Source organism: Vicugna pacos, chromosome 20 (assembly GCF_048564905.1).
Source record: "Vicugna pacos chromosome 20, VicPac4, whole genome shotgun sequence".
Classification (NCBI taxonomy): Eukaryota; Metazoa; Chordata; class Mammalia; order Artiodactyla; family Camelidae; genus Vicugna; species Vicugna pacos.
The window spans coordinates 20923718-20943753 of record NC_133006.1 but is presented as its reverse complement, the minus strand read 5'-3'; the positions used below and the strand labels follow the sequence as shown (position 1 = coordinate 20943753).

Here is a 20036-nt window from a genome sequence, read left to right as displayed (position 1 = left end):
GGATATTTGTATCTGGGACCCAAGGAACACAAGTTTAGCTCAAAGGACCTATCCTTTAATGATGGGATTTTAAGCATCAGTGTGAAAGATCTTTGATGAAGGGGTAGAGATGATGAGGGTTCTGCCTCCTGAGTCTGCTTCCTCAAGGTTCAGATGAGGAAACTGCCTGTGGACCCCACCCCATCCACCTTGGTCCCAGGTCTCTGATTACCAATTTTCTCCCCAGTTTCTTCCCTCTGGTTGCTTTATCCAAACTGCCATCATCCAGTTCCGCAAACCTTTAGGGAGATCTTGAGCTCCAGCTTGGAAGGTTCCAATTCTGCTTCTTTGTCTTCCAGAATCTCAGAGTCTCTGTCCAGAAGAGTCCCCTCCTGGGTCCCCTGCATCTCTGTGGTCTCTCTTCATCTTGGCGTTTCCACACTGCTCCTCCATTTAATACCCTCTACTGATACCAGTCCTTTAGGCAACCCAAAGCATTCTCAGGCTAGTGGGAGGCAGAGAGGCAGGTCAGGAGATGTTCTACCTCTCCTTGGGATTCCCATGAGCTCACCATTCCTTCATTCTTTCATCCATTCAGCAAGTATTCATTGAGCACAATTATTGCCAGACATACATTTGGGGCTGAGGATACAGTGGTGACCAATATGGGTCTTCCCCTCAAAGGTTTGACAGACTAGTAAAGGGAAACAGACCATTACAGAACAGCATGATTAGGGCCATCATGGGGGTAGGTTTCAAGGACCACTGAGCTCCAAGCCTGCTGGGGCAGTAAGAAGACTTCATAAACAAGGTACATTTAAGCTGGATCTTGAAGGGTAGTAGTGGTTTTCCATCTGGCAAGAACATGGTATGTGCCAGGCATGGTGTGGCTTGATTATACTGATGGTGATATCAGAAGAGAAACATGAAATGTCACTGGAGAGAAGGGGTCAGGACAGGCACAGAGGGCCATGGATGTCACATTAAGGAGCTGGAATTTAACCCTATCAGACAGTGGTCCACAGAGACACACTGAGTACCTGAACTGAGGCAGTGGCCATAGGGGTGGAGAGGAGAGATGGAATTGAGGGAGGTTTCAGAAGCTCCACCGTCAGGATCTAGTGGTCTGTTAGATGAGGGAGGAGGAGAGAGTCTTCTCAGACTCTGAGAAATCCAGATGAGACTGCTGAGTGGGTTATGAAGCCATTAACCCCGAGACAGAGATCAGGAAAAGGACAGGTCGGCGGGGAGTGCTGAGAGGAGCAGTGAATTTGGTTCAGGATTGGTTCAGCTTGTGATTTTGACAAATACCAATGGAAATATCTATAAGTAGGCAAAAATATAGGACTAGTTAGACAAGAGAGGAGGGAGCTGGAGATATAGATCTGAAATTGGACATATAGAATCAGAGCTAGAAGAAAAGTGGGGGCTGAGGCACAGATTTGGGTGTCACCAGCACACTGGTGGTAGCTGGAGCCATGAGGCTCCACAATATGGGGCAAACTGACCACTAACTTTGTGCTGGAACTTCCACACGACTTATCAGTAATCCTCCCACAACCTGCAAGTTCAGAATTTTATCCTCCCATTTTCTAGATGAGGAATTTGAAGCTCAGAGAGGTTAAGAAATTTGCTCAAATGCACCCATTGTTGGGGCTGGGATTTAAACTTAGAATCATCTGACCACAAAGCAGATATTCTTTCCTCCACCCTTGCTGTCCCCGGGTTAGAGTCCCTGGGGAGGTCACGTATGAGAAGTGAAAAAAGCCAAGCTAGAAGCCATTAAGAGGCCAGTGGAGGGGGAGTGGCCAGCAGGGTATAGAGGAAAAGAAAACACTCCAAGAAGGGACAGGAAAATGTTCAGAGGCTTCTGATAATGCAGGGAGGCCAGGCTAGATAAGGGCTGGCAGGCAGCCCCAGACATGGAGATGTGGAAGTCAGTGGAGACCTAACAGAGGGGTGGTAGTGGGCCTGGGCTGGACTGCACAAGGGTGAGGAGTTCAAGAAGCAGTGAAGTGGAGACGGAGAGCAGGAGTCCTCCTCCTAGAAGCTCTGGAGACTGGAAGGACAAGAGGCAGCAGGGTCTGGAGGTTTGTTGTCGCTACTGTGGGATGCCACAGGTTACACTGTGTTTGTAGGAGAAAGAGCTGCAGTGAGAGATTCCGGAGAGGGAGGGGATAACTGACAGCACCAGCTCCCTGTAGGGGCAAGAGGAAAGGGGATCCCTGCACATGGATGTGGGATTGGCCTTGGTAAAAGGAGGGACCCTTTTCCCAGCAGTGGAGGGAGACGGTGAGGGTGGGTGGGAGATAGACAGCTCATGCCAGGTCGCTTCTGGCTTCTCAATGAAACAGGAGTTCAGAGCGCTCATTGAAGAATTAAGGGGGCTGAGGTTGGCAGAAGGGAATCTGAAGTTTGGAAGAGCAGCTGTGTAGAAAGGGACAGAGCAAAGGCTCAGGGCAGTTTGGAGACTTGCCTTGTGATGTGAAGTCTGGAATCACACATCAGTGTTGATGCCAATTGGCAGGTTGGAGATTTTTGTTTCCTTTATGGAAGGAGCCAGGGAGCAGGTGGGGAGGAAGCAGGTGGCAAAGTGATTCAGATGTGGGGGTGGGCAGGGAGGAAGGGCTGGGAGGACACTGGGATGAGGGGCCAAGAGGGCTGCCCAAGTAGAGAGGCTGAAACAGGTGTGGGCAGCTCAGACCAGGCTACACCCCTAGTCCACCAAGCCCTGGCAGGACTGCCAGTGGACCTTTCCATAAAGACAAAACCAAGGGCCCTGGAACAAGGTACTCCCAGAATCCCAAGGCCAGAACAGACTTTGAGAGAGAGTGTTACTTACAATCTTCTGCTTATATGGCCAACCTGCTCCTCAGCCATCCTGGACAGGTGGGAAACAAGGACTGACCAGGGTCAACCCGGTCAGTGGACCTAGTATGATCCTCCCCACTCCTTTCTTCTATTTCTTTTATTGTTCTTTTCCCTCTCTCTCTTTCCATCAATCAGATTTTTGTTTATATTTCTATCTTGTCCGTCTCTTTCTTTTTAAGTGTCATCAAGATTCAGCTCAAATCCCTCCTAATGTCCACAGAGTCTTCTTGGATGATCAACTTTTGTTTCCTCTGACTTTCTCTCACTCTCTCTGTCTAAATCGTTTGATGTTGCATTCGGATACTGTTTTGCATATACAAATCTTGCCTTCCTAGTAAGACTCAGGGCATTTGGGGGATTTGCCTTGTGATGCGAACGGCTCTGGAATCATATACTGGTGCTGCTATACCTCTTTGATCAGGGACCACATTTTCTATTTCTTTTGTACACTCTAGAGGGCCTATGACAGTATGTTGGGAGAAGGATATGAGATAAGTACCATATGCCACTTGATAGGATTCCTAACTGATCAAATCATCAGGAAAAGAGAACTGGAAGAGGAGGACTGGCAGCTCGGGGTACAGGCTAAGGAGCACTGATCCAGGAGTCAGAAGTCAGGGGAGACATGGATTCTGCTTTGAGCTTTGTCTCTTAAATATGTTGCATGACTGAGGGCAGTCTCTTGACCTCTTGTCATCAAAGGTGATGGCTAAAGTCCTCTGAAATTCTACTCCTGTATGAGCCTCCCGAGCAAGGGTACTGCCCTACTATCTCTTGTATGTGAAGGGGCTGGTCTGTGACCCTCACATCATTTGGGGCTGGTCTGCTCCAAATCATTCAACTGTAATAGTAGCAATAATGTGGATTCAGAGGAGGCAGAACGGAGGACAGAGGAGGCATATATATTTCAGAGTCAGGCCTGGGCCCCGAGTCCTGGCTTTGCCTCTTCTTAGTCGGTCATCCAGGCAGGTTGACCTACTTTAGCCTGTTTTCCCATCAACAGAATGAGGCTAACAATTCTTGCCTGCTAGGCTTATGGTGGAGGGCCTGGGACAGTGCCTGGAACAGAGAAGAGCACTGAGTAGATGGTAGTTGTGCACTCTGATGTGTGTCTCAGAGTGTCTGTGCCTTCTTCAGGCAGGGGAGGAGGTGCAAGGTGGTAGGGATAGAGGGATTCCAGAGCTACCCTACCAGGTAGGTCCGTGGCCTTCTGCTTTCCCATTTGGAAGTGCTGCTGACAAGGACAGTGTGCTTGAACGCATGGCATTTTGGGAACCTTCTCAGTAGGATTGTGTGACAGACAGGAACCTATGGAGGGTGGTGAGAATCAAGACTAGCTGGCTGCACTCACACCCAGCTGCATTAAAGTCTGGTCTGGGACAAGACTGTTCCTTCCCAGGCACTACTACACCTTTGCTATCCAATACTTGTGGCCTTTGTTTCTTCTGAAAAGTGGTAGAAAAAACAACAATAGCCACCACCTATTGAATGTCTACTATGTGCCAAGGGTTTTCCATTCATGATCTCATTTAATTTAACACCATGACCCTATGAGTCAGGTGTTTTTATTCCCTTTGACAGAAGAGAAAAATAAAGCTTACTGAGATCGAGTAACTGACCTGGGTCAGACAGCTGAAATACAAACTGCAGGTTTATTTTACTCTAGAGTCCCTAGAGTTAGACAGTGATGTCCACCTCACCTATGAGGTTGTATGAGCACACCTTTCTTTATTCTACATGAGGAGGCTAAAGCTCAAGAGAGATGAAATAACTCACCCAAAATAGATAGATGGCTGGGAAATGCTGGGCCCAACACTGACCTTGGAGTAGTCTAGTTTCAAGGTGTACCTGTTCTCCATTACTACTACTAGATAGTCACTGGACTTATTTTAGAGATGGGGAAGCTGAGGAGCAGAGACAAAAAGCAAAGGCTCATGGAAGGAGACCTGCCAGGGGAGGTGAATTCCCTGAATGCGGCAGTGCTCTGGCAGAAGTATCCTTAGATGCAGGATCAGAACCAAGATATATCAAGGGAGAGGGTATAGCTCAAGTGGTAGAATACATGCTTAGCATGCATAAGGTCCTGGGTTCAATCCCCAGTACCTCCTCTAAAAATAAATAAATCTAATTATCTCCCCACACACCCCACCCTGTGAAAATAAAATGAATAATACTATAATAAATAAATAAAATATTTGAAAAAAAAAAAACAAGATATATCAGCTATGGGTCCCCCAGCCCCATCTTCTCCCTAGACATTCGCAGGAGAAATTAGAATGAAATGAATGTCAGAGGTATCCCTGAAGGAAAGTAAAGTCTAAAAGCAAACTGCAGCCTGAGAGGTGAGTGTGGGAGGCCCAGAGAACCCAGGAACATTTTGCCCCTGCCGGTTAGGGTAAGGCATATGCTGCTGCTTTTGTAGTAGCACTTGCAAGTGCCACCTCATTATTCCTTCCTTGTCGTCTTTCTGAGTCATTTTTCAGTTGTGAGTCCCTGCAGAAGTGGACAGGGCAGAGGACAATGTGACCAGCACCCCAGTGCACAATACCCTGGTGATATAAGACCTGTTTCTGCTCCTATAGAATTCCCTGAACGGCCAGGGATGGGTGGAACTAGATTGGATGAGGGGAGCAGGGCAGGGAACTGCATCTTCTGCCCAGATGTAGAGAAAGCTCACCTTCCTAGAGAAGCAGAGGAAATGAACAGAAGAAAATGAAAAAAAATAATAAGAAGAAGAAAGAAACTAGAGTAAAAGACACTGAGCCTCCCAGAGATATAGTAGTTAAGATGGGGCAACCCATTCTCCCTCCCAAGTCAGGCACTGTCCATACTCAGAGGAAATCATGCTGACTTGGAGAGAAGGTCTGAGATAACCTATTAATCTGCCCATACAGAATCTCCTACATGACCACCTCACCTGTGGTTTAGACGGTGGGCTGGAGCCCTCCTCCCTCCGGACCCAGAGGAGCTTACACCAGTGTCCAAAGCAAGGCAGAGACAAAGCAAGGACTGTGCAATCTCCCTTCCCTGCCTTGGGGGGCTAATCAGCCCTCTGTGCCCCCATGTAGATCAGGTACTGTCTGGCAACCTCCAATTGTTTTTCTTTTTTTCTTTTTAAACCACTCTCCTGTTTGGGGCAGAGAGGATGGCGTGTTTGCACTTGTCCTCCAGCCCTACACATAATAGGTGGCAGCAGGCAAAGCTGCTTCAAGGGGAGAGGTTTACAAATGGAATGAAGGAGGGAGGGATCCTAGAGTGACAGGACTGAAAGGGACCTCAGAGATCACCTGACCCAAACTTTCATGGCCTCCACACCATTTCCATGATCCAAGTGCCCCCATCCCAACCATCATCTTTCATGTCATGCAGAGGTTCTCAAACTCTCCTTCCCCAGGCTTCCTAAGGGCACTGTCTCCTTCCCACCACTGAGCTAACCCACCCTCTTATTTTCTAGATGAGGAAACTGAGGCCCATTAAGGTGTGACTTGCCCAAAGGTAATCGTCATCCCAGGGTAGAGTGCGGACAAGAAACCCAAATACCTGAATCTGTTTGCATCCTCCTACTTTTCCACTCAATCCCTAGGGAAAGAAGGGCTCAGTTCTTCTCCCTAGGGGTTAAGGAAGCCTTTGACAAAGTCCACTAGCTGATGTGGGCTGCTAGTGTCAAGGGTCTAAGAACTGAGTTATTTTCAGGGAGATACTGGTCATTGTCCCTTCCTCCTTGGTACCCTGAGGGCTCTGTGAGGTTAGTCTAGGTTCGAACGGTCTTTTCCCCGCAGAAGATTTGCTCTGAAGAATAAGTAACTGCCCAGGGCCTGGCAGTCTCATTCTGACCAAAGCTCCATACTCCAAAGCTCCTACCAAGAGGAGCTTTCCTCTTTCCCCTGGGATGTAAAGAAAGAAGATGCAGAGCTGGTAAATGCACCAGGAGGCATTGTCCATGGTTCAGGGACACTGCTCTTTGGCAAACGTTGCCCTTAGTTTTAAAAATACCATGTATCTTTCCTTTTCTGCCCGTGCAAGTTGGAAGGATGAAGGCTTAACAATGTTCTGGTCAGGACCACATCTTGAAGGTGGGAGGTCAGGTTTGGAGGAGAATGTCGTGCTTACCTTTGGGTCTTTGTGTTCATACACATAGGCAGGTTTCTATGGGTTAGCTTTTGCTCATGTGTTGAGCGCATGAGAGTTTTATCCATGAGCTCAGGTCTATAGGGATAGGGTGCTCAGTGAGCTATCTCCAACGCCTTAACTGCAAGGGAGTCTGCCCTGGAGCTGGCAGTTTCAGCTGAGGGAAGGATACTTTCTTCTTGGTCTTCAATTAAAGTGTACTCAGCACTAGAAATGAAGATTGAGTCCAGAGAGGGGAATGGGGTGGGGGGACTGTGTAAGAGCTGGGAGGGTGTAACTCGGCCCGTTGTCGGAGCCGCTCTCAGTTTTTCGAGGTCCTGTGTGGCTGTGTCCCGCGTATCGGGCCGTGGCGGCGGGCATGCCTGAGTGCCCGTGCGATCCGGTCCTCCCCGGCCTCCCCGACACCCTTCGCTCTCTTTGTCTCCTCTCGTAAACCTGCGTGCAAACCTGCGTCGCACACGGCCCTCTTCGCGTGCGAGCGCGGGGGCGCACCCTAGCTCCCCAACTCTTTCCTCCAGGCTCTCCTCTCTAGGACGAGCCGAAGCCGGGTGCTGTTTGGTCTGGAGCGGAGCGGGGCTTGCATTGATCCATTGATTGTGCGCGGTTTGCGCCTGACCTCCTTGCTCCCGGGGAAGCCGTCTCCATGGAGACCGGGCCCGCTCCCCCAGCGCCGGATTGTAAATTCCTGCAGGCAGCGGCCCGGCAGCCTGGGGAGGGGGCCGCCGCGCCCGGGCGCACAGGGGGAGCGGCGGCCGCGCCGAGGCCCCATTTGAAAGAAAAAAGGGCACGAAAAAGGAGGTGGTGGTGCTGGAGGAGGAGGTTGGGGGAGGAGGAAGAAAACGAAAAGGACGAGGAGAGGAGGAGAAAGAGGAGGAGAAAGGAGAAGAAAAAGAGACGGAGCCTGAGAGACGGAGAAAGAGCGAGAGAAGAAGAAAGAGGCAGAAAGGGCGTGTTTCTGGCTCCGCGTTTCCCCTCCCCTTTCTCAGGTCCCTCGCTCGGGCTCTGCGCGCTCTCCGGCTGCAGCTCTCTCCCGGCGAAGCTGGGAATTGGGTGGGATTATACGGAGCAGCCCCGCCGCCGCCGCTAGCGGAGCCGGGCTTGGAGAGGGCGGGGGTTCCCCTCCGTCAGCGGCGCCGGGCGCCCCCAGCCTAGTCACACTCTCCGCCTAGCTCTCCCCGGCGTCGGGCCGGGAGAAGCCGGCAGCATCGGGAGCCTCCTGCCGAGGGCGCCGCGGTCCGCGGTACGCGCCCGCAGCCCCCGGCCCGGCCCCGGCAGGGCGCCCCCTCCCCTCCCCCCTCCGGCGCGCGGGGGCTTGGCCCGCTTCCGCCCTCCACGGGCTGCGAGACCGGCCCCGGCTGCCGGCCACCCGTAGCTCCAGCCATGGGCTCCGGGCGCGTGCCCGGACTCTGCCTGCTGGTCCTGCTGGTCCACGCCCGCGCCGCCCAGCACAGCAAAGCCTTGCAAGGTAAGGAAGGAGGCGCGCGCGGCCGCGGGGCTGCCTGGGCTGCGGGGCCCGAAGGCGGGGGCGCGATTTCCGAGGGGCAAGGCAGGTGCTGAGAAGCGTGCTGCTGTCAGGACCTGGCACTGTGTACCCGCACTCCACGGCTGGGGACCTGACCTCTGGGCGCTGCGCCCCAGGCGAAAGGCTGGACGGGCCAGGCGCCGCATGGATGAGTGGGAAGTTTGGGAGGTCCTAGACAGAAGTGACCACGCATATCAGAATTCTGCCAGACTTCACTGCCACCCCAGCATCTTCGAAAGACTTCTTGTCCTCCAAAAGTACGAGAGAGAATCTTCCCTTCTCTCAAACGTTGCCAGAAAGTTAAGTTCTGGCCTGGAGAGACTGAAAGAATGAAAACTTTTTCAGCCATGCCATATATTTCTTCCCCTCACCCCCAAACCTCCTCAGAGTTAGACAGAAATTTCGAAGTTCTTGTCTTATCAGAAGGAAAATGGTCAAGAAAAATAGGGTCTTCTATAGAAAACCAGAAAACCAGCTCGTTTCTCACTGAATGGTAGGGGGCTGAAGAAGAGAAGAAAATTTCTTTGACGCTGGTCTCGGCAAGAATGTCCCGTTCCTGCCTCTTTAGGGGGAAATCTCTTTCGTCTTGCATGGCTTTCATTTCTTATCATAATATTTATTTATTAAAGCCTCGGGTTTCCAATTCCATTTAAATCCAGGTCAGAATTGCATTAAAATAACAAAGTAAAATTCCAGGCTGGGGAGCTCTGACAGATCCCTCTAGGAATTAGAGAGAGAGGCGGAGGCCCTCCTGCCCCTACCCCTGACCCCAGGCTCACTGCCTGGCCAGTCCCAAGGCTGTGCTGGCAGAAACTAGGCTGGTGGGCTACAGTTCTCTTGGGGACAGCCTCCCCTCCCCCTTGACCTTCTGCTGTACCCTTCCCCCATCGTGTCCTCACCCAGGAAGAGATTTATATGGACAAAAAGAAAATTCCTCCTGGCAAAGCTTTGCCCAGGAGAATATGATTCTGCCTATTGTCCTGGGGGCTCTTGAAGCCAAGTTGGGGTGTGGAGGTGACTGGGCCAGAACTGAAAGTTGAACTTGGGAGCTGGGGAAACCTGAGTCTCTGGCAGTCAGGTCGCTGTGTCCCAGGGCCTGAGCTCTTGACTCTTAAGCTGCTCCGTGCCCTGGATAGGCTCGCATTCTCTTAAAGGAAGGTGCTATTATCAGTGCCATCCTCTTCTCCCCAAACACTGCCTCTTCAACTACTCCCTCCCTCTCAAACTTGTCCTTTAACAGAACCAAAACACTAGAGACCCTTGGCTGTCAAATATCAGAGCCCACCCCCACCCCTTCCAAACTCCCTTTTCTCTAGTCCTGGTTCCAGACAGCCCGCTACCACTGCCACCCCCAGCCTGGGAGCAGCCCCTCTCCCACTGTGGATTTGCTTGTGTTTTCATAAACAAAGCTGGCTTTTGTAGTACATTCTGACTTACTCATAACATGGAATTAGCTAGGGAGTTTAGTCTGAAGGAAGGAACAGATTTCATGTAGTAATCTAGAGACAAGATAAGGGCCCCTTTCAAGTTGGAGCCAGTGTCTGCAGTGGCCTTCTAATACTGAGGGCATAAGGGGGAGCACACAGTATATTTAAAGGGGTTCTTGGAGCAGATGGAGACTCCTAGAAGAGACAGGTGCCATCAAGCCAAGGCTTTCAAGCCTGGGGGATCAGCCTATCCTTCAGCAACAGAAGGACTCAGAATCTCTTCAAGGCACTTCAGGGACTCCCTCTTTCATTTCATCCTGCTGGTGCTGTGGGAAATACAGCCAGAGTGGAGGCCCCTGCCCTCAAGGAACTTATAGACTATAGTTTTATCCACCGTTTATCTCACATTTGGGCCACACTTGCTCTGACTGGGCTGAAATTAGCTTTGGTCTTAACTCAGCATAGATTCCAAGCCTGTCATTTCAGCTACCTTTAAACCCCACTAATCAGGAAATTTATCAACCTGGTCTGCTGGAGATTGTCTGACAACAGGCTTGCTAGGTTAGAGGGATGACTCTGGTCCCAAATCTGCAGGCCAATGTTGCAGGAAGGACAAGTACTGACCGAGCAAGGCAGCCTTACCCATAGACGGTGCTGTGTACATCCCTTGCTCCCAAACATATCTCCAAGATATCACCAGTGCCAGAAGGTGTGTTTTTAATGCCACATGCTTCTAAATTAAGCTCTAGCAGGTCTTTAAAATACAGATACTCTTGGCAAGTATCTTGCACAGAGTTACTGTACCTCAAGGGATATCTGGGTCCCTGTCCCTTTTCTCCAGAGATTCGCAGGGTGGTGGGGGGGGAGGGGGGAAACAAAGTGGTGTGAAATGGAGAGGAGGGGATGGACAAGGCAGGGAGCCCTGAGTATGCAGGTGAATGTGTGAGTGTGTGTGTGTGTGACAGAGAGGTTCACACAGTCACCCAAAGGTGACATAGCTGGGTGTATGTGTTTATTGTGACTTAGCTGTTAAACATGTGTACAGATGTTTTAATGTCTTTGAGAACTGTGTGTGGATGAGTGAGTGGGTAAGCTTTTGTGACAGGGAATGAGTGAGCATGAGGATACATGGTTTTGAGTGTTTTTCAAGTGTCTGTCTGTGTATTTTAAAGTAGACAGACTGGATAACCAGGATAATTGTTAACTTAAAAGCATTAATTTGCTTTGCTTTGGGGGGGGGGTGTGTGTGCAACAGTGGTTAAAAAGACCTAATCCTTGCATAGGGCTCAGGTTACAGCTGAATGAAAAGGTCTCCTGGCCTCCTGGGGAAAACTTGTCCCCAGGGCGGGCAGGGAAAGCCAGCCTGGCAGTTTAGTTTACCTGGTTGTTTTCTCCTCTCATTAGGGATAGAATTTTGATAAAGTCATGTATTTAGAGTTTCCCAGTAACACCATCCCTGGGACTGAGCGCGTTCATCTGGCGGTAAACAGTGTCTCTCTGTCTTGGTGCGTCTCTCCGGGTCTCTGTCTGGGTGTATGTGTGTCTCTCTCTTTCTTTCCCCCACCCCTCTCTTCCTCTTTAATGTGGCTGTTTCCTCTCCTCCCTGCTTCCCTGGACTCCTGTGGCCAGCTCTTACAGTGAGGGGACTGTTCCTCTTAACCCCTCCCTCCAAAATATGAAATGAAAACCATAACCATGTCAGCGGGTGAGGGTGGCCCCGTGGGCAGCTGGCTGTGCCCGTGCCCATCCAGGCCACGCTGGGGAGAGAAAGGGAGAGGCAGCCCCCTCTCTTGGAGCCTGATCCTCAATCAGTTCCCTTTAAGCCCGACTCCCACCCCTCATTTTTCTAGAAGGGTGGAGAAGGGGGGTGGACTGCTTAGAAATTCCTCAGGAATCCCTTTGACCTCTCTTCTCTCAGTGACATGTTAGGGATTGGAGGGGGGGAGCCCAGAGCCAAGGGAGAACTTTTCCACTTCTTACCCCTCATCTCCTGAGTCTCTGCAGGGTGGAATGAGAGAGAGGACTAGAAGACACCAAGGCCAGAACTACTACAGGCAGAGAAAGAAGAAAATTATCAGCAACCCCTAAATAAGATTGTTTCCTGAAACCTTCAGGAATCTGAGAGCATGAGAACCGGTTTGAGATGTGAGCAGCTGGGACCTGTTGTAAAAGGAGCCAGCCCTGGGTGTGAGTTTGAGAATGTGAGGTGTGCACTCACTGGGGCGTGTGAGCGTGCATGTGCATGATTCAGGGGTGTGTGTGTGTGTGTGAGCGTGCATGTGCATGATTCAGGGTGTGTGTGTGTGTGTGTGTGTGTGTAGTGCTCTGGTGAGAGGAAAAAGGAAGCAGGCAATGTGCATTTTGTTTTCATTGGAGAAGTAAAGAAGTGGAATGGCTTGGTCCCATGCCTTGAACTGAACGTGGGGGAAGGGAACGGATGGATTCAGACCCTCTTGAGAAGACAGAGGTAAAGGAACTTGCTGCCTGCACTAACCCCAGTCCCTGCCCCCGGCTCCGGTCCCCGCGTGTTAGGGTGTGGGCCTCCTTTGACGTCCCGCACCCCTAGCACATGACCGCTTGTAAGAAAGAGTCCCTGTCAAGGCTGGAAACTGCAGAGCTACTCTGAGGCTGGCAGTGCCCGCAAGAGGCCCAGACCTGGGGACAGCTTCTTCAGGCTCAGTTATTAGACAGGAGTCTGGAAACAGAGGGACTGCTGGTCCTTGGAGGAAAGTGATACAACTGCCAACCCAGGGATGTTTGAGGGGTAGGGAGCTAGTCGCCTGGGCTAAGAGGGGATGTGGACTCTCCCCTCACCCCTTTTGCCCTTCTGTCACCAGACAGGCTGCTGTCTTCTTTTCATACCTACATAATGCCAGCCCCAAATGCCATGGGGTGGGGAGGATGGTACCAGCGGGTTTAGGTAAATGCAGAGCCTGAGGAATGCAGCCTCTGAGGAAATAACTGAAATCCTCTTCCTCACTCACGTATGGGCTAGAGTTTAAGTAGGGTCCCTTTCAGCTCTGAGATTCTGCACATCTCTTCGAAATCCTTCCTGCTGAAAGTAGAAAACATTATTGCAAGCCCCAGTCCTGCAGCCGGGCCTCCCCAGGCTGCTCGCCTGAATCTCATGCCCTTTTCTCCCTGGGCCCAGCTTCACTGTTCCCTGCCCAGGTCTACAGCATGTGGCTACTCTTCCTTTCTTCCCTACCCCAGTTTCCTGGAGTCCATGTACCTGATAGTTCTTACTGTGCCCTTAAGTGGGGTATTTCTGCCTGGAAACAGCCCCTGCAGAACAAGTGTGTGTGTGAATGTGTGTGTATCCAGCAACTTTGGGGAATGGAGCTGAAATTTTTGTGTTCTGAGAACTGAATACTATCTGGGAAAGGCCCCAGGGCCCCAGTTCTTGGTCCTACACCATACATTCTCAGTTCCAGGACTAGCACTCTGTATTCTGCTCCAGCCTAGACATCTCCCCTTTTCAGACCAAGGCACTGTTTTGTAGTTGCCATTGGATTTTGCAGTTCGGCCCTACAGACAAAATGATGACCCTTAAATAGGGTGCTGTGGCCCTCACTCTTACCTATGGTTTCCCTGTGGCTGTGACCACAGCCCTAGACAGCTGTGGGGTTTGGATTTCAGAGCCCTAGGCCGGGGGCTGTCTGCATCTGGTCACTGATGGTAACAAGCTAGGGACAGACCTGGGCAAGAGCTGCTGGGCTGGAGAGAAGAGAGAAGATCCACAATAAGGAAACATCTAAGGACTCCCTGGGTGAGGGTGGAGTGTCAGGATATGTGGGCATGGGGGGGCTGGGAGAAGGGGGGCGCTTAAAAGGTAGACCCTGGGGAGCAGGTTTACAGAGAGGACTTTTTACAAGTTTCTAATTATATTTATTTGGAGTTTTCCTCTGGCGGTTTGAAGCTGTTAACAGCAGGAACCTGTATCCCTGGTGTTTGTTTTTGTTTCTAACCAGCTGCTTGGCCCAGCATAGTGAATCCAAGGGCAGGAGACACCTGCCCACTGCTGCATTGCCCACCCCTTCCTCCCTGCAACTCTGTCTGCTCCCACCATGTGGAGCCACCCTCCTTCCCTGCCCACACCCAGCCCTGCTCTCCTCCCTGCTGCCCCCATGCCCAAAGCCTCAGAGCATCTGCATGCCTCCTGTTGACTTCCTACCAGGAACATCCAAATGTCAGTTCCGGGCCATTCCATGGTTGGGCACTGGATGCTTGCTTCGTGCTGAACTAAGCACTGAGTTGGGGTGGGAAAGGTACAAGGACAACTAAGGCATGGATTTCTCCCTCAAGTGTTTATAAAGGACAATGTACAGTGAGAGAACACTGGACTGTGAGTCAGAAAACCTGGCTCCTGGCTCCTGGCTCTGCACTCGGCCATTTTCTCTTTCCCAAGATACCCTCCCTGGGCTTGTTCCTCATCTATACGGTAAGAGATAGGACCATTTAAGGACCAAATGAAATAACCCACATAAAAGAGCTCTGCATACTTAAGGGAATTAAATGTCACCTGCCACCATCATTGTTTATCTTGTTATTTCTTCCACCAATTTGGAGAGAGAAAATTGATTATCATGAAACTGGAACGTGCCTGACTCCCTGCCTCTATCTCTCTCATGTTCTGTTCTTTACTCCCTTGTATCCTACCCATCCTCTAAAGACCTCTGACTCAGGGTTGTTGGTTTAGTCCACACTGAAAGGGAGAAAACTCTTACCTATTTAGGGATCCATTCAATGAGCAAGGAGCTGGACTGGGGATAAGGTAGGACTTCAAAGAGTAACTCATCAGGCTCCCTGGTGGGTGATGAAGCCATCAGGTCCATCCTGGCTCCTCCCCAGTCACCAAGCACCAACTGCTCTTCCTGGCTCTTCATTTGAGCAGGCTAAGCTTATATAAGAGGGAAGCGTACTTTTTTAAAAAGAAGACAGTACTCTGTCTCCATCTGTGTGGTTTCCTGGACTCTCTCCAGGCCAAGGATGGGTCTAGGCTCCAGCTGAGGTCACAGCACAGTTCCTAACTGGGAAGACAGCCTGAGAAGCTGAAGCTGGGAAGCCAGGCTCCACCAGTTTCTCTAGTTGATCTAGAGGTAGAGCAGATGCGCACACACACAGGTACATGTATGTGCACCTGCGGCAGACTGGGGTGTCACGGCCAAAGCTTGAGCTGGTTCTACTTTGGATGTTACTTGGATATGGGAGGCAACTTGGAGGAAAGGATACAGGAACCACCAGCAGCAGCAAAGGAAAACTGGCCCTGTTCCACTTGAGTGGCCCCTGGTGCCCTGTCACCAGGTGTTAGCACTGAGGCTAGAGAACATCTGTCAGACAAGGATGCTCTGAAGAGATGCCTGAGTAGCCCCAGATAACATCTGAAAACCCTGAGATCCTGTGGATTCTATAGGATTCACAAAGAATCCTATCCTAGATTTGCTGGTCCCAGCCCCTTCTGGCTTCAGCATGACCAAAGAGACACCTTCAAGTGAGTATCTTCCCTCCTCTGAATTTCTTATTTCCCTGTCCTTAAGACTAAACTTCTTGGGACTGCCCTCCACCCAGAACAGCTGTGAGGTTACAGGACAGTAAAGAAGTGACCTTTTTCTCAGCAGTAGCACAGAACAGAGAGGCTGCCACAATATGGACCTCATCCACTCACCCACCAAACCATCTATCCCTCCATCCACTCATCTGTTTAGCAAATATTTACTAAATGCTTTCAGTACATTAGTTTGTCTTGTTCACTGCTGAATGCGTGCCTAGCACAGTGCTTGGCATGTTGCAAATGCTCAATAACTACTTGTTGAATGGTTAAATGAATATGCTCAATTCTCTTATAGCCGCTCTATAGGTTTCAAAGATTTGGAAGCTGTGGCCTCAGGGAGCTTATGGCTTCAGTAGGAAGATAATACACATAAACCAAAAGTTAAATAGCGATGCAGGGTAGCATATAAGAGGCGTCACAAAATAGTCATGGGGATTGGTCAGGGGATCAGAGAACCTGACAGTCAAAGCCTCCAGAGTTAAGAGAAAGAGTAGATTAGAGAAGGCTGCAGTGGTCAAAGGTAGCTTCCCAGCAGTGGCACTTGAACTGGGTCCTCAATGACAGATGAGGTTTGAAGGCATTTCTAGAGAGCAAAATAGAGGAATGAGGTAGACACAGTAGACATCCTGGGCTAACCTGGCTGAGGCAAGAAGGATGCCACAGCCTTGTGGGTGCATTAGGACACCAAGGAAGCTGTTTTGGACCTCCTCCTTGGACCCAGCAGATTTGCCCACAATGCCCCCCACCCACTGTGAGCAGTAAGGAAACTACTGTGATAACATAAAGGTAGGGCAGACTACCTACAGGCAGCTGCTTATTGGCAGCCTAAAACTCCTGCTCATTGCTACTTGTTATTCCAGAGCTGGACCTGGGCAAAATTTTAAAGTAGATGAAGTGTTTCCTTGGGGGTCCTCCTGCTCCCCTTTGGAGGTACACTTCCTCATCCTCAGAAGGGAATCTTAGACTGCCTGTGGTATAATAATCCACCCTCTCTAGTCTGTCCTCTAACCCTTTATCCCCCACCCCATCCCACCCTTCCTCCCAACATTAGCAGAGTTTATGGAGTGCTCTGCTCAGTACTGAAGCAAATCCAGAAGCAAGGTCAGATGATGCTGGGAAAAGCTACTATAGTTACAGACCTGTGCTTTCATGCCAGAAGAGGGAGAGACAGGGAGGTCCTGGCTCACCTGTGGTATCTTTGCAGATTCCATTCTCCCCCAATTCAGCTTTTGATCCAGCCCAGTGCCTGGGGTGGGGGTAAAGGCAAAAAATGATAGTCTTCACAAAGGATTGTGCAAGACAGCTTTTTGGTCCCCAACTGAACTTTCACCCATTTCCCCCTCCTTCTGGGGCAGTTCCCAGCATGGGGAGAATAGGTAGTGGCACAGATACCTTCAAGGATATGTCTCCCCCAAATTCCCTGTACCATCACATGCTCCCCACACCAGGCCTCAAATGGGGCTTTGATAAAGAGTAAGGGGAGAGGGGTTCAGAAAGGATACCGGGGAGAAAGTCAGAAGGAATAAAAACAGCGAACCTTTATTGAACATTTACTATGTGCCTGTGCTGCTGTGTTAAGTATGAACTCATTTGATGCTCACGGCCGTCCCATGAGGAAGCCTCATTCCCTTTTACAGAGGAGGGAGCAGGTAAGTTCAGAGGCTGGCCCAGGACCACAGACAAGCACACAGCTGGCATTTGAACTGTCAAGAGGCACTCCAGAACCCCTTTTCTCAAACACTTGGTCATGCTACTGCCCCTGGTCTCTTCCCAGCTTGGGCAAATAGTCTATCACATTATCTGAGCTAGAAAAGGAAGACAGATCGCAGCCCAGCCTCACCCTGGAGATCCTGGTGCAGCTGGTCTAAGAGAGTGCCTAAACATGAGCATTTTTAAAATCAGGTCCCCAGGGAATCCCAGAATGCAGCCACAGGTCTAAACCAATCATGCCCAACAGCATCAACTGGCTTGTCAGGCCAACTAGTGAACACCTGTACCCTGAGAGGACAAACTAAGATGAGACTGTACCCATGGGTGCTGAAGGGAACTTGCATGGACAAACTGAGTGGGTGGATGTGATGGGGGGAGCGCTGAATGAATGAACTGGCAAAAGGAGACACAGGATAATTTGGGACCCTACTTCAAGCTCTGTTTTAGGCCTGTTCTGCTTCAAAAGATTCCATCCAAATAGTTGAAGGGTCCCTTCCTCGGCAAGTGACCAGCTAAGTGAGGAAAGCTGGACATGCCACATGAAATGGCTTTAAAGCATTAGCAGAGCAATGCAGTAATAGCTGCAAGTGAGCTGAGACAAACTGAGTCCCCTAGGACCAGGAACTCACCAGGAATAGAGTTTACTAGGAAGAGCTTTTGGGAGGACAATTTTGAGCCAGATTTGGGAAGCTGGGAACAGTGCGACTACAAGAAAAAAGAAAGGACTGCACTCAGGTGTGAAGAATGAGATGTGTCAATGTGTTGAAGGGGTTGAAAGGTTAGGTGTTGAAGAGGAATAAGCACTAAGAGTGGGGAATGAGGGAGGGGGCTAAGATGGTGGGGAAAACCCAACCTCCTGAAGGGTCTAAAGGCTCTTCCAGGATGCCTAGGTTGCTGCAGTCAGCATCCGGAGCCACTCTAGTACTGGTGAACATTGAATTGGCAGTAAAGAAAAGAACTGGGAGCTCAGATAGCCTGACGTAGACCGTAGTGAAGCACCAGCTGATTCAGAGACAGGTGTGTACCTCTGAGATGGCCTGAGAGGAGGAGCTTCCAGGTGAGTTTCCAAGTCACCCAACTGGCTGCTGGGGAAGGAATGGAGAGACACAGAAGAGGGCTCAAAGCAGGATGCACAGGATGATTACCAGTCGCTGAGATTGCACAGTGCCCTTGTACCTGCCTCCAAGGCTCACAGGGAAGGGGGAGACCATCCAGTCCATGCTCCTCTAGGGACCCAACAAGAACATATAAACATTTTTTTAATTGTTAAAAAAATATTTTCCCCACCGTGGGGGGACAGTGTGTACACATGTGTACATGTGTAAATGTGGGGACAGAGAATAAGGATTTGGACCTCAGGGTGCCTTGTCTTTCTTCATGCATTTAACCACACTTGGAATTTCTTCTTTCCCCTTCTAACACTTATCCAGCCTCCAAAACTCAAACTTGAATCCAATTCCTCAGAAAGGTTTTTGGGTCCACTCAGGCGCAGAGTATCCCTTACTCAGAACTCTCAGAGCAGTGCTGTCCAACAGAACTTCTATGATGTTCCATACCTGTGCTGTCCACTGTGGTAGCCATTAGCCACACACGGCTATGGAGCACTTGGCCTGTGGCCAGTGTAACTGAGGCACTGAATTTTAAATTACAATTTAAATAGCCACATGTGCCTAGTGGCTGCCATCTTAGATAGCACAGTCTTAAAGCATCTGTTGTCTGAACCTGTGATTAAATACTTTATCATCTCCAGCTTCCATATATTGGGAACCCACTGTTTACTGGATACTTTATTAGGTACTTCACACAAATTATCTCATCAACTGTTCACAGCCTCCATATGAGGAGGTATTATTATTCCCATTTTAAAGAGGAATAAATAAGAAAACCTTTTAGAAAAGCCTCCCTAGAGAGTGGTAGGGCTGGATTTGAACCTGGTACTGACTGGTTCCAGAGCTCAGGCTCTTTCTATGATAGGACATTTCTTAGTACCACTTTCTCTTTCATCTGTTGGACAGACTGATTCTCCGCGCAGCCTCTTACTATCCACAGAGGTCCCTCTTGCCCTCTCCCATGAACTCGTCTTCTGTGCCCCATCTCCACTCACTGACTTTAGGATGACTTCCTAGTGTAGGCCAGCAGGCAGACACCATGACTGCAGAGCCTGCGTGAGGTGGAGAATCTGTGTGTATTAGAGCAGTGAGAATCACTGGGCGTGGTGGACTGCTGCAGAAGGGTTGAAGAGAGTTGGAGGGTAGAGTGCAGAGCTAAACAGGAGCCCAGGAGACTTGAGGCAGGTGTCTGGGGGCACTCTTCCAAATTTTAGTTCTCTTCTTAGCTCCAGGAAGCCTCAGTCCTGCCCCTGAAGTACTTGAAATAAGAAAGCAGAGAACGGTTAATTGTCTCAAGCTAGGACTCATGGGAGTCTATAAATTGGAGCAATTACTGGTCTAGTCATTTATTCATTCAGTAAAAAATATATCAAGCACCTTAAGGATTTGGAGTCAAAAGGTTGGTAATAAGGCCTGAGAATCTGTATTTTAACAAAAGCCAAGCAGTTCTACAGTCCATGGATCACACCTGGAAGTTACGGTCTTGATTTCAAATCCCATTTCTTTTATTTGCACATTGCTACACTGTCTTGGGTTCCCCAGTTCGCAGCTAGAAGTGGTCTCTTCTTCCTCTGATCTTCCCTTTAATGGAGATTCTCCTTAGACTCACCTGGGTAGCTTTAGAAAAATACTGATAACCAGGCCTCAATCCAGACCAGCTGACCAAAATTTCTGGAGGTGGTGCTCAGGCATGTCCTAGGGGAGTTGACTATGATGTGCAGCCAAGGTTGAGACCCCCT

At 50.0% G+C, this 20036-nt stretch overlaps 1 protein-coding gene and 1 long non-coding RNA gene across 15 annotated transcripts in view; one reads left to right on the top strand and one right to left on the bottom strand.

Annotated features, from left to right (window-relative positions):
* Window positions 1-7593: 7593 nt before the first annotated feature.
* Window positions 7594-20036, top strand: part of SCUBE3 (signal peptide, CUB domain and EGF like domain containing 3) — a 37196-nt gene continuing 24753 nt past the window's right edge. For 3 of the 5 annotated variants that reach the window (XM_072945194.1, XM_072945197.1, XM_006202088.4), the window contains exon 1: window positions 7595-8443. In XM_072945194.1, the coding sequence (XP_072801295.1) occupies window positions 8359-8443 (85 nt within the window). In that variant the 5' untranslated portion in view covers window positions 7595-8358. Of the gene's footprint in view, window positions 8444-20036 lie in introns of all 5 variants that reach the window. The other 2 variants (XM_072945195.1, XM_072945193.1) reach the window with 1 other exon arrangement.
* Window positions 14216-20036, bottom strand: part of LOC116284689 (uncharacterized) — a 35431-nt gene continuing 29610 nt past the window's right edge. For 9 of the 10 annotated variants that reach the window (XR_012062192.1, XR_012062200.1, XR_012062194.1 and 6 more), the window contains one exon: window positions 18949-19555. This is a non-coding gene — a long non-coding RNA (uncharacterized lncRNA). Of the gene's footprint in view, window positions 16062-16665; window positions 16725-18213; window positions 18415-18948; window positions 19556-20036 lie in introns of those variants that run through there. The other variant, XR_012062197.1, reaches the window with a different exon arrangement.